The sequence below is a fragment of the Ovis aries genome, chromosome 19 (assembly GCF_016772045.2).
Source record: "Ovis aries strain OAR_USU_Benz2616 breed Rambouillet chromosome 19, ARS-UI_Ramb_v3.0, whole genome shotgun sequence".
NCBI classification, from domain to species: domain Eukaryota; kingdom Metazoa; phylum Chordata; class Mammalia; order Artiodactyla; family Bovidae; genus Ovis; species Ovis aries.
In genome coordinates, this window is record NC_056072.1 from 50421274 (window position 1) to 50434247 (window position 12974).

General features: G+C 58.2%; 1 protein-coding gene across 1 annotated transcript; it reads left to right on the forward strand.

Annotated features, from left to right (window-relative positions):
- The first annotated feature begins 4230 nt into the window (after nucleotides 1–4230).
- On the forward strand, nucleotides 4231–12960 carry LOC105603539 (protein piccolo-like). The gene has a single exon (XM_012100041.5). It carries the CDS (start codon nucleotides 5915–5917, stop codon nucleotides 9527–9529), a length of 3615 nt encoding a protein of 1204 aa, XP_011955431.3. The 5' UTR covers nucleotides 4231–5914; the 3' UTR covers nucleotides 9530–12960.
- Nucleotides 12961–12974: the final 14 nt, after the last annotated feature.

Genomic DNA, 12974 nt, shown 5'->3' on the forward strand with positions numbered 1-12974 from the left:
ACACCTATTACTCCCCGCTGAGCTGGAGAACTCTCCTCCGTGAAGACCCAGGAACTGAGCATCTCTTCACCCACAGCCTCTGCTCTGTCCGTGTGAGAGTCCGGTCAGCTCAAAGGTGGAGCTACTCCAGCCTGGAGGAGGGGGGATGACTTGAGGAACCACCTGCAGCGTTCCCCATCTGGCACTGGAGGCCAGGGGAGCCTTAGTCTCTCCCTCCATTCTTTTGGGGGTTCATTCCAGTCAGAGTTTTTAGCCCGATGAGCCTAGATGCCAAGATGGCCTAGCACCAGCTCCTGTCCCTCCGTGGCTACCCATTTGCCCACAACTTTGGCTCCACCCATCCAGGAGTGGGACCTTGGAAGGGAAGCAGAGGTATGGTCCTGACAGCCAGCCTGTGCCGTGCAGGTGGCGGGAGGGTCCTCAGGTTTGGCCCTCATCAGTCTCATTGTTGCTCTGTGGGAGCTTGAGCTTGTGGGGCACAGCCCATGATGGTTGCTATTCTGAGCTCAGATGGTGGGAGCAGAGGGACATTGCTGAATCCCTGGGGCTCTGCACAGGCAGAGGCAGATGGAGCATGAGATCCAGGGCATCCTTGCCTTCTCTCTCACTCATTCCCCTTCATATTGGTTTAGCCACTCGAAAACTTGTGATCTTAGACTGGGCAGTTGGGATCTGGGAATGCATCAGGGAAGACAGGGGACTCAAAAGCAGCTGGTGGCCAAGATCGCAGGATTCAATTAGCTCTGAAGCCAGATCTCCCTTCCTCGTGCCACAAGTCCCCCCACTCCCCGCCCGCCCTGGTTCCGGTGCACCCAGGACCTGGAGACTTAGAGGCCCCCAGAGGCACACAGCCCATGTGTCTGGGCTGTGCTCCTGCCTGGAATGCCCTCCCTCCACAGATCTAAGTGCCACCATGTGCAGCCTCTGGGACACACGTCTGGTGTCTGAGGCCCTGGACAATAGGCAGGGATGAGCTGCTGGGGAAATAGGCATTGCTTTTCACTCCATTAGCAAGTGGTTGTCTGCACTGGGAACCTTTAAGACTTTTTTTTTACATATTTTATTTATTTTTTATTTATTTGGCTGCACCAGGTCTTAGTTTTGATACAGGGGCTCTTTATTTGCAGCATGTGGGATCTAATTCCCTGACCAGGGATCGAACTCAGGGCCTTTGCATCAGGGAGTGTGGAGTCTTAGTCCGTGGACCACCAGGAGAGTGTCCCCAAGGCTCCTCTGTAGTTCCCCTGGGCTACAAGGTAGTGACAGCTTCAGCCAGCCATCGGTCCTGCTGACATGTCTCTCCAAGCTGGGGAGCCCCCTCTTCAAAGGGGGAAAGGAATTCTTTGGGTTGCCCTATCACTCTGCCCCCATGGACTCCTGCCCCGCTCTCTTTGACCAGCCATCTGTTCTTAAAGTCTCCCCCACCCTCCACAGGGACCATGCAGGAAGGCAGCCCTCCTCACATCATCATCGCAGGTGTGGTGGGAGGTCTCTTCTTACTAGTCTTGAGGCCCTGCTTCCGGCAGCAAGGACTCCCTCCTCCTCCCTCCTGACTCCTGGCTGGATGGGGGCTGCTCCCAGGGAAGTGGGGTGGGGGGGGCGCGGAGCTGGCCGCAGCCCCTCAGCCAGCTGTGGACTGCAGTCAGGGTGGCTGTGCCGTTGCCTCCCTTGTGGCTGGTGCGGCTGGCCATCTTTCACGCAGAGTTACGTAAGCTTGAGTCAATTGGAGCTCAGAGCGGTTCATTGTGGGCTATTTTTAAGCTGTAACACATCACAGCAGAGGGGTCACTGCACCATGGCTTGCAGGGAAGATTGTTTAAACATCTGTTATTTAAATTTCCCTGCGCCTTAGAGCTCAAAAGACATGTCTTCCCGCACTCTTGGATTCTGCCTTTCACATCCCAGGTGAGGTGTATTATCACCCCTCATCCCGCCATAGCTTCCTCTAGGGCTGGTCTTCTCTGCACCGTAACTGCCATTGTTTGGGATCAGGCAGGGAATGGGGCAGGGAGAAGGCGCCAGCTCAATGGGATGGTGCCCCCGGGCCAGAAGAGACTTTCAGGGAAGCAGGAAGTTAGGGTTCACAGGGAGGAGAGGAAAACGCAGAGTGCTGGCTGTAGAGCTGAGAGGCGGCAGACACAGCCTTCCTCCTGGGGGGCTTTGGTTTCCCATCAGATCCACCCAGAGAGGGTTGATAACTAGGTCCTTTCAGGGGGCTTTTCAGAAGCCTGCCTTTGCCTGGGCTGTGTTCCTGCCTTGAGTGCCCTCCCTCCACAGATCTAAGTGCTACCCATGTGCAGCCTCTGGGACACAGGGCTGGTGTCTGAGCCCCTGGACAATAGGCAGGGATGAGCTGCTGCATTCCTTTTCACTCCATTGGCAAGTGGTTGGCTGCACTGGGAGCCCCTTAAGACTTCTTTTTTACATATTTTATTTTATTTATTTATTTGGCTGCACCAGGTCTTAGTTGAGGTACATGGGCTCTTTAGTTGCAGCATGTGGGATCTAGTTCCCTGACCAGGGATTGAACTCAGGGCCTTTGCATCAGGGAGTGCAGAGTCTTAGTCCCTGGACCACCAGGAAAGTCCTCCTAAAGCTCCTTTTGATCCTAGATTTTTTTTTTTTTAAGATGTCTAGAGTCTTCCCAGAGTACAGGGCAGGGAAGGCAGGTCACCTGGAAGAGTGCAGGGCCAGGGACTTGATGAGCTGACCCCTGGGAACACCACCGAGCCCAAGACACGTCTGTGTTGAAAAACTAGGTCTGGGGAACTTGCCTGCTCACAGGGCCTTTCCTGCCTACCGTCTCCAGAGCCTCCTGGGTAGGAGGATTCCAGCCTGATCCATGGGGAAGGAGGGTTTCTCAGAGTGAGCAGACTGTCCCCATCTCCTGGAGTCTGACCCTCTTCCCAGGGTTTGGGGCTCCCCCAACTCTCCGAGCCAGCCCGGAGTGGGTCAGGTGAAGTGTGAAGAGAGGCAGCACTGAAACCTGCCCTCACAGAGGAGTCTTGGTATGGCCATCCCCTCAGACTGAGCTCCTCCCTGTTGCTTCTTGGCCTCTTCATCCCAGGCAGCCCTCAGCCTGGGGAATGGGCTCAGCTGGGGGGGAGGGGCTCTCCAGGTTGCCATGGCAACACGTTGGCCCTCCTCACTTTCCAGAATCAGAAATAGAATTGGATGCCCTTCTTCCTGGTGAGAGACTATTTAAAAACATGTTGGGGGAGGGGTACAGGGGTAATGTCCCTGCCTGATCCCCAAGAGGGGCTGGGTAGAAGGGGCCCAGCCTGGGAGCTTCTCTGACTGCCCCGCTGCCCCTCCCCTTAGCTGGATGAAGCGGAGTGGGCTTTGATCAGCCAAGAACTGTGAGTACAAAAGACTCAGCCTGGTCCCACAGGGTAAGTAACTAGCCCCTACTCAGCACCGCCAGGTTCCTGGGAGGCTCTGGCTTAGTGCCTGCCAGAAAAATGCCCTCTCCCAGGCCTGAGCCGCCTGCTAAGCTACCGGGAGAAGCAGCAGGGCCAAGTGGGATATCGCTTGAGTATCGAGGGATTGAGGCTGCAGAGCTCGGAAAGGAGGCATGTTGGTTCCCTTCCAGCAGAGTCCATGCCCGCATGGCCCTGGGCATGGCACCTAGTTGTGGCACCGGAAGTTACAGAAGTGTGGGTCCCAAGCTTGGTGGCCTGGCCTCAGATTCTGCTCTACAACTCACTAGCTGCAACCTCTGCAGTCTCTCTCTCCTCCCTGTGCCTTGATTGCCTCGTCTGTAAAATAAGGATGACAGCACCCGGCTCTCACTGAATTGCTGTGAGGCTGGCTCGCGGTGCTCAGCACTGCCAGGCGCAGAGGAAGCGCCCAATCCATAGCAGTTAGTGTTTTCTTTTGCCATCAGGGGTGTTTGTGTCCCGGGTGGGAAAAGCCATCTCCGCTCCAGACTGCCTTCTCTGGTCCTTCCTTCATGGGCCACACCCTTCTTAGGTCAGTTTGTCGCTGAGGACATCAGCCCTGGCAGAAAGGGTTATGCCTCACTTCCCCAAGAGGTGGGGGGATGGCTCAGGGGATGGCCAGGCAGTGATTTTCAGGGCCTCCCTCCCTGCCCCCCTCTCCCCGCTCCACCACCCCCCCGCCCCCACCCCCCCCCCCCCCCACCCCACCCCCGATCCAGCCCTCCCACAGGCACAACAGGCTGCTACTAGCATCTCTGTCACGGGGAAAAACAAAACCAGATTAAAAAAAAAAAAAAGGCAGTATGCTCGGGGACAGAGATTACTGAGGTGAATAGTCTTCAGCAAGCCTGTGTGTGTGTGTGAATGCATGCACGCGCAGGCCACAGAGCCTTGGGACATGCCACCTTCCTGGACCATAGTGTGTCCAGAGACCTCTGTCCCTCTTCTTCATCAAAAGCGGCATCTGGGGAACGGTGAGGGGCCCTGGGGGCCTGAGCCGTGGCTGAGTCAGGCTTTGCCCAAGAAGGTACAGATGAAGCACCAAGCTAGCCTTGGTCCCTGGTCACATCGCTTCACACCCCACGGCCAACCGTAAGCACTATTTTTAACTTCGGTGAAAACACACCGTTTCAGAGGACAAGACTACAGCCGCATTCTCCACAGACCTGTTTCCTGGGTAGCAAGACTGAGGCCTGAGAGAATAGCCCTGGGGGACAAGAGGGAAGAGGCCCAGGGCTCATAGCTGGGGGTGGGAGGAAGGTCTGACCCCACCCCAGTCAGAACTTCCAGACCCAGGCCTTTGGCAATGGGGGCGGTCCCCAAACTGAGTCTGTTCTCTATGGCTGCCAGGCTCAACTGGGCCTGGGCTGGTGGGCCAGAAGGGTCCCATGCCTCCTGGACCCTCTGTTTGCCCATCTACGCAATGGAGCGTGGAACCGCCCCCCTGGTCTAATACCCTCCCTTTGTGTGTGCTGCCCAAGCCCAGTCCTTTGTCCCATTTGTCCTCACTGTGTGTGGGCCCGGTACCCAGACCTTCACCCACCATTCCTCCAGTGTGGAACCAGCCCTGTGCCCTCGGTGTGGGCAGTCCCCTAACCTCTGTGTCCCTGTTGTGCCCCATTGCGTAATCGCTCTTTGGCTGGTCCAGTGTCCCCCAGGGCCTAGCCCTACGCCCAGTATTCCACCAGCGTGAGGCTGACACAATGTGACAAGAGCTAGAGCACTGTGACTGGAAGGTTCTGAGCAGAGGCCCCACCCCCACCCGTGTCACCCCCATCCCCACCTCTGGGGGACACTGGGCTGGGCCTCAAGGACATGTTGCTCTGGGGAGGGGGCTCTGGGAGGCACAGGCAGACGAAAACCACCTGGAGCAGAAAGACTGCCAAGGAGCAGCTGTCCCTGGAGCGGGAGCCGGGGAACATGGGGGAGGGGAGTTAGAGCCTGAGTCTGGGCGCCTCACCCAGTTCCGCCTCTCAGGACTGAGTGGTGAAGAGGCTTGGCCTCCCCTCTCTCCCCACGGGCCTCACACACTTCGAACGGCATCCGTGGGTCAGGGTTTAAGCATCAGGTTGCCACGTGGGAAATGGGGAAAAAGAGCCAAGTCTGACATCTGAGGTAGACTGGGAACCCAGGGGCTTCCCTCAGCGTCTTCCCTTGCCTACACTTTCTTCCCCTTGGCCTTACATGGGCCTTCACCTCCAGGAGCTCTACCCTCGCTCTTTGGCTGGCCAGGGCAGAGTGACTATCTGACTGTCCAAGAGAGAGAAGGACAGTCTAGGGTTGCCAGACTTCACGGGGATCCCTTGGTCTTTCCATTACCCAAGATTCCCTGGGCAGCCCCCCATTCCTCAGGGGGGTGGGGCCCCTGGTTTCCCACACTCTCTCACCCTCCCCCAGGTCATGGGGCGCTGTGATGTGTGGGGTTGTCATGGCAATGAAGTGGGGGCAGGGCACCTAGGGCATGGAGCAGGATTATGGAAGTCACCAAGAAAGTGGGGGGCCCTGATCCATCGGGCCCCCAGGGCCACCCCTCAGTTGGCAGCCAGCAGCTGGGGGGTGGTGTTAGAGGGTCCCAGGGACCACGGATAAACTCAGGATCCACATCCTCGAGGCATGAGGTGCCATTGTCCACCGAGGCCAACTCTGATGGGGCCTATGGCTCAGCCTCCCAGGCCCACACCCATGAGCCCTGTCACCAGCACCTCCGGGAGCCTACGGAGGTTACCTCCCAATGTGGCTGTGAGAGGGCCTCCCAGGATACCCCGAGACTCCCCTCCACTAGCTCATTCCCAGGCTCTTTCGTGGGAGCCCAGATACATCTCGTCACGGAGAATAGGACCCCGGCCCTACCAGTGTACACGCGCGGTGATGCCACCAGTGACACGGCCCAGCATGGACTCTACTGTTCCCGGCTTCAGGTGCAGGTGGTGGGGGAGGGCAAGGCTCCAGCTAAAGTCCTCGTAGGCTGGGGCAAAGGCCCCTGCAGCCCCGAGCAGACTGCCCCAGCAGGCATTAGGAAGAGCCGATGGCTACCGTATATTCCTTCAGGGGAGGATGGTTCACCTGCAGCCCAAGGTCCTTTTCTGGCTCCAGGTCATGATCAGGGCCAGGGCAAGGGCCCAGGTCCGGTTCAGGCTCTTCCAACGCCAACTCCAACTCAGGCCAGTACTCCAGGTCTGGATCCAATCTCAATGGCAGGAGCAGAATCTTACCCCTTCAACTCTGACCACCTGACTGATACCAAAGCCACCACCAAGGGCCTGTCCCAAGACCTCTTGCCTGGGAAATATGGCAACCAATGGGCAGTCCAGTTGGATTCTTCCAAAGGGGGCACATGCTGCCAGAACAAACTGAATTTCCATCCTCAGGAGGAGCCTCGCACCCCAGCACCCACCCTAAACAAATCCCTGGACCAGACCCAGGTACGCGAGGTTACCCAAAGGCCAGTGTTACCCAGGCATCCCAAGAACCAAGTGGAGAAGCCCCTGGTCAGTATCTCTAGGCCAGGCAGCCCCAAACCAGGCTCAGGGCCCCCAGGAACCCCCAAGAGCCAGAGGGACAGCCACGAGATCCGCAGCACTCAGCAAAGTCAGCAGGCCCTCAATGTTTGCAACAACCCCTGCTCCAGCAGGCCGCCGTCTGCCTACCAATTAAGCGGCCACAACCCAGCCCCAGTACCTCCCAGGGAAGCCACGCAGATACCTGCCTCCAGTGCCCCTACCTGCCAGTTCCAGGATGCTGTGGAAGACCGTGTGCTGGTGTTTGACATGGCCACGGGCAACACCAGGATGGGGCTGCTGTGCCATGATCCCATGGGCTCCCGGGCAGTGCTGGTGGGCCTCATGCCCCCCAACCCAGCCATCTATGCCTCCGAAAGCACGCAACCTGCCCGCCCACTGCCCACGCCCATCCTCACCCCCGACAGTGATCGTTCCAGCTTCTGGTCCACCACGGCCGTGGTGTCCAGCCCAGTGCCCTCCAGCCTTTCATCAGGAAGCTACCGAGAGGTGGCCCTGGTTCCCAAAGAGGCCAGGGTCCACCTGGAATCACAAGGCTCCCCTGGTGCTGAGACACCCATGAGGATGGGGATGCTCGGTGGGCCCGTTCTACTGGGGACACCGCTCCAATTTGGAGAGAGGATCCTGAGTCATGCCCATGATCCTGGCTGGTCCAAACCTGATGCTGAAAAAAACCAAAGGAGTCGCACTGTCTGGATGCTGGATGCCCCTGGGATGCAGGACACCTCTCTGGACCAGACCAAGAAACAACAGTGGATGAGCTCAGAGCAGACAACAGAGCCGCTGCCAGCAGCCAAAAACCAGGAGGTGCTCAGACCCCCACTCCAGGAAGATATAGGCAGCCACAATCAGAAAGAGAGCTGTCACCCTGACAGTCCTCAGGTCAAACGTGCTGGGCAGGACCCCCTCGGTGGTCAGCCCCCACTAGCTGAGCAGGCCCCCTCCACCAAGCAGCCCCCCCCTCCTGCTCAACCTCCTCTCACTGGAACCCCTATTTCCAGGCAGCCTCCCTTTCCCCAAGAACCCCTCATCTCCAATGAGCCCACCCTCTCAAGGGGTGCCCTAACCACCAGGGAGCCTGGTCAGGCTTCCACCCTGGGCCAAGAAGGTGAGCCACTGGGCCCGCCTACCCATGTGGAGGTACACCGGATGCCCCCTGAGGAGACCTGCATCTGTGTAAACAGAGAAAAAGTTGGTGCCAGTGCTGCCCAAAGCTCCAGCTTACATCAGCTCTTGTCCTGGCAGCATGGCAGCTCCCCTAAGGTGCAGGAGAAGCAACTTTCCCTGATCACGATCACCACACCCGGCACTGGTTGCAAGGTCTTGCCCATGGTTACAGTGGGCACTCAGCTCCAGGGTCCCCAATTCAAGCTGACAAACGAGGACACGATCCACTCGCCGGTGGTCGCACACCTCGGCCTGGTCCGCGGGGCCTGCTATGAGCTGGTGCCCACCATGGATGCTCTGGCCATACGGTCCCCAGTGCTCTGCCGCCACCCGCTGGGCCCCTACCAGGACATGGCTGCCGTGGTGATTGACACAGGCACAGGGTTCACCAAATGCGGGCTGGCTGGAGAGGACCACGTTCTCAGTGTGCTGCCTTCACGCGTGCAACTGCTGCAACACCCAGTCCAGGGCCAGCCCAGGTACACGGTGCCTGAGAAGCAAGAGCCCTCCTACTCGGTGCTAAATCGAGGTGTGGTCTCTGACTGGGATGCCCTGGAGGTGCTGTGGCAACACCTGTTCTACTGCAGGCTGGGCGTGCAGCCCGAGGAGCTGGCTGTGCTTGTGGCCGACTCACCCATCTCCCCACGTACCAACCGAGAAAAGGTGGCTGAAATACTCTTCGAGCGTTTCCATGTGCCAGCCATGCAGACAGTGCACCAGGCCCTGCTGGCGCTCTATGCTTACGGGCGCACCACCGGGCTGGTGCTGGGCAGTGGCCACGGCACATCCTACGTGGCGCCCATTGTCACTGGGGATCTGGCCCCCCTCGACACCTACCGGCTGGACGTGGCGGGTTGCGACCTTACGGAACACCTGGCTCAGCTGTTGCTGGCGGGTGGCCAATCACCGCTCAAGGCAGAGCTGGTCAACCAGATTAAAGAGACCTGCTGCTACGTGGCCATGGACATGACGGCTGAGCGAGCCCGCATGCAATCCCAGACCCGGGTGGACTTTGTGCTTCCGGACAAGCAGGTCATCACGCTGGGCTCTGAGCGCTTCTGCTGCCCGGAGGCTCTCTTCCAACCGAACCTGCTGGGCGTCAATCAGCCAGGCCTTCCGCAACTAGCCCTCCTCAGTATCAGCCGGCTGGAGGCCAAGCAGCAGGAGCAGCTGCTGGCCAATGTGGTGCTGGACGGTGGCAGCACTCTGTTGAATGGCTTTCCTGAGCGCCTGAGACAGGAGCTGGGCCCTGGTGCCACTGTGCTGGGCTCTCCGCACCGGGCTGTCGCTGCTTGGCTTGGAGGCTCCATCATGGCGTCTCGGAACTCCTTCCAGAGCCTGTGGCTCAGCCGCCGTGAGTATGACGAGGAGGGCCCATGGGCCATTTACAAGTACCATCTATGAGCACATAAAAGTTCTGTTTCTGCTTGCTTTGACTACCATGGCGTATTTAGGCACAGGGTGGCAGAGAGAAGGGCAGGGGTTGCAGGCATGGGGTCAGGGATGGGGGCCTTGGCACTCCCAAGGAACACCCTCCTCTACACACTGGAATTCCATGGGCCTTGGCAATTCTGTCCTTTCCAGGGAGGCCGAGAGCCCTTTGGCTGATACTGGCCCTGGGCTAGCCTGACCTTTACTGCACCCCAAGGGCAACCAGAGAGGGTGGCTGCTGCGGGTTTTGCCCTGTTGCCCTGGCGACAAGCTCAATTACCCTTGATTGCCAGCTAGTTGCCATGGCAATTTGAAACATAATGAAATAACCCACACAGCCTGGAGTGAGTCACGAAGGGGGGGAGCCCCCTCCCCAAGCTCCAGAGGAAAAGACTGCTTGCCTTCCCTCATGTTGGGTCCTCCATGGGGGCTGAGGCCAGCAACATCGACAATAGCCAAATAGTTCCACCGATGACTGGGGGGCCTGGAGCTTTGTTGCCTCCAAGGGAGGGTCTGTGTCAGAATCTGGGCTTCTTGGGGGAGCTGACCTGAAAGTGCAGATTCCCTCTCAAGTCTGAACCACGGCTGGAGCTCTGTGCTAGGTAGGCAGGGGCTTCTGTCAGCCAGTCAGAATATGAAGGAGAAGGAGTGCTGGCCTTTGATGCCATGGGGCAGGAAATCAGGCTCATAAGTCCTGAGTCCTGGATGGGAGATACAAACTGAGCTGGAGGGTGAGGCTCCTTTGTAGCCTCTGTGGATATGGAGACTCTCACCTTATCCTGCCTCTCTGGTGGGAGCCAGAACTGTCAACTGTGGGTCCCTTTGCCTCCTCTGTCTCCCAACCTGGGCCACCCCTGCCCACAGGGTGAATAGGATACAGATCTTGTTAGGAGATCCTAATAGACTATGGGGTAATGTCAACGCCAACTGACCTGTTTTAGTCCCAAACTCCACCATGTGTTAAAGGGCTTCCCATTGGTCAGGGGGTGGCTAGAATCCATGGCCTCTGACTTGTCTAGCTCTGAAGACTGGGGCTAGGAACAAAGGTCTGTGTCTTCCATGGCCAGGAAGAGGTGAGGGGAGGCACTCGGCTGTGTCGCTACTTCCTGTCTGGAGGGCAGCTGGTGGCTGAAGCCAAAATACTGAGGCCCTGTCCTGCCTGTGCCCCTGTGGCTGAGCATTGAGAAACAAGCCACGCCCCTGTCCCAATCCTGGGTCCTCATCTTTAGGGTGCCCTCTCCACAAAGGACAGAGACCTGGCTATCTCCACACATACCTGAGAGTGAGGGACGGCCCTTTGTGGACAGTCTACAAATGGCCAATGATATACGGTCATCACAGCCCACCCCATCCCTGGACATGGTTTGTCCTCTTCCTGAGTCCAGTTTTCACACCCTGAGTCGGACCCTATCCTTAGGCCTGTGTCAGTCAGGAAGGGGACCAGGATTAGCTAGCTACAGCGTCCATGTGCACATGGCACGCAAGCATGCCTGGGTGCACCCAGAATGCAAACATGTGCCCCTGGGCACCACTGCACACACTGTGCTGTTGCCATCTCCTTTGGCATAAGAGCGCACACTCACAGACATCATTACACGTGTGCACATACACCCTGCCACGTGCTCACCCACAGGCACATGGAGTGTGCACGGGACCCAGAAGAGGTGGAGCACTGCCAGCAGCAGGCAAGGCTCTAGCGAGCCACCTCTTCCCCTGCCTCGAAATCCCCCATGTTGGAGCTTCTCCTTCGCCCCGCGTCTCCCCCATGATCTTCAGGAAAGGCAGAAAATGTGTGTGATGTGTGGGGTCGGCAAGCCATGGATCCGATGCACCATACAACTCAGAGAACTCCTGTTTCAATGACAGTGGGCAGACAGCAGGAAGGACTGAGTGCTAGGCCATTCATTCATTCATTCATTCTGCAGACATGAACTGAGCACCCGGAGACAGGACACAGGCTCTGGCCTGTGCCCAGCTCGCCAGGAGAGTCCTCCCCAGTGGTGGAGTTGGTGTGGTGGCTGAGACCACCCAGAGCCCAGGGAGCCGAGAGGCTGTGACCAAGCCAGGGAAGGATGTGAAGGGCTCCTCAACACCCCCTGAGGAGAAAGATACTGATGGGTCCTGTTTAAGTGGTCATGTCCCAGGCTAGACTTCCAGCCCCAGCCCCAGCTTCAACTTCCTAACTTGGACAACTGCAGCCACAGGGAACCATCCAGGAGAGACTCACTCAAAGGTTTGGAGAAGACCCCACCAAGGATGGGGTCAGAAGGGTTTGGGTGAGGTGGGGCCCAGCTCCAGGCAAGCCAAAGTCTGGCCTTCAGACACTGGCCTTAAGGATTGGGTGGGGGTGGGGGGTGGCATGGCAGGCATTTGGTCCACTTGCATCCATGACAAGGCACAGAGAAATGGCCAAGGACTTGCTGCAGAGCCTCCTCCTGGCAGTTCTCAGCCAGGGGGCAGGTTCTCAGGTAAGGGGGCAGGTCTGCTGGGACTTCTGGGGGCTGTAAGTTCTCTTGTATCCCTGTATCCTAGCCCAGGCCACCAGGGGTGATTGTGCTCAGGAAGTGCTCAAGGGTGATTAAATGGGAAAGAATGCAGAGTCTACCCTTATCATTGGTAACTTTCAGAGCTTGAGAAATTCAGAGGCACACTGGAGGGGGCAGACTGGGCCATCCACCCTGGCTGGGACTTGGAGATGGGAAAGGCTCTAACTTGGCAGGAAGGGACGGAAGGGTGGGCAGAGAGACTGGCACCAAGGTCTGGGGCCCTAGCTTGCATGCACACCCCCCCCCCATGTGTTTACTAGCTAGGGGAGGCCAGTCTACAGTGAAGCTTGCCCTAGCGACTGCCCAGTTGGTTCTTTTAGTGGGTTCTGCTCTTTGGGTCAGGTTTTGGGAGCTGGTGGGTTCAGGTGGTAAAGAATCTGCCTGCAATTCGGGAGACCTGGGTTTGATCCTTGGGTTGGGAAGATCCCCTGGAGAAGGGAATGGCTACCCACTCCAGTATTCTGGCCTGGAGAATTCCATGGATTCTATAGTCCATGGAATCGCAAAGAGATGGACACGACTGAGCGCCTTTCACTCAGTTTGGGGGCTGGACAGAGCGCCAGTACCCTAGAGACCACTACCTGCCAAGACACTCCCGTGCAGTTCCAGGACTCAGGCTTTCTCCCCACACCTTCTACTCTGCCGCACCCTCTACAATGACCATCATAAGGTACCTCCAGTCCCTGTCGCCCGGTCAGTCCGAGTGCCTAAGGGAACCTTCGAGAGCCTGGCCCGGGCCACGCAGGCCAGTGCCCACCGTCTCTGCTGCCACCCCTCATCAGCCCTTCTTCGAGTAGGATTCCGGGCTCTGGCTCCTCCAGGGTCCGGGCGGAGCCGGCTGAGAGAGGCCCCGCCCCCAGCCCGCCCCCGGC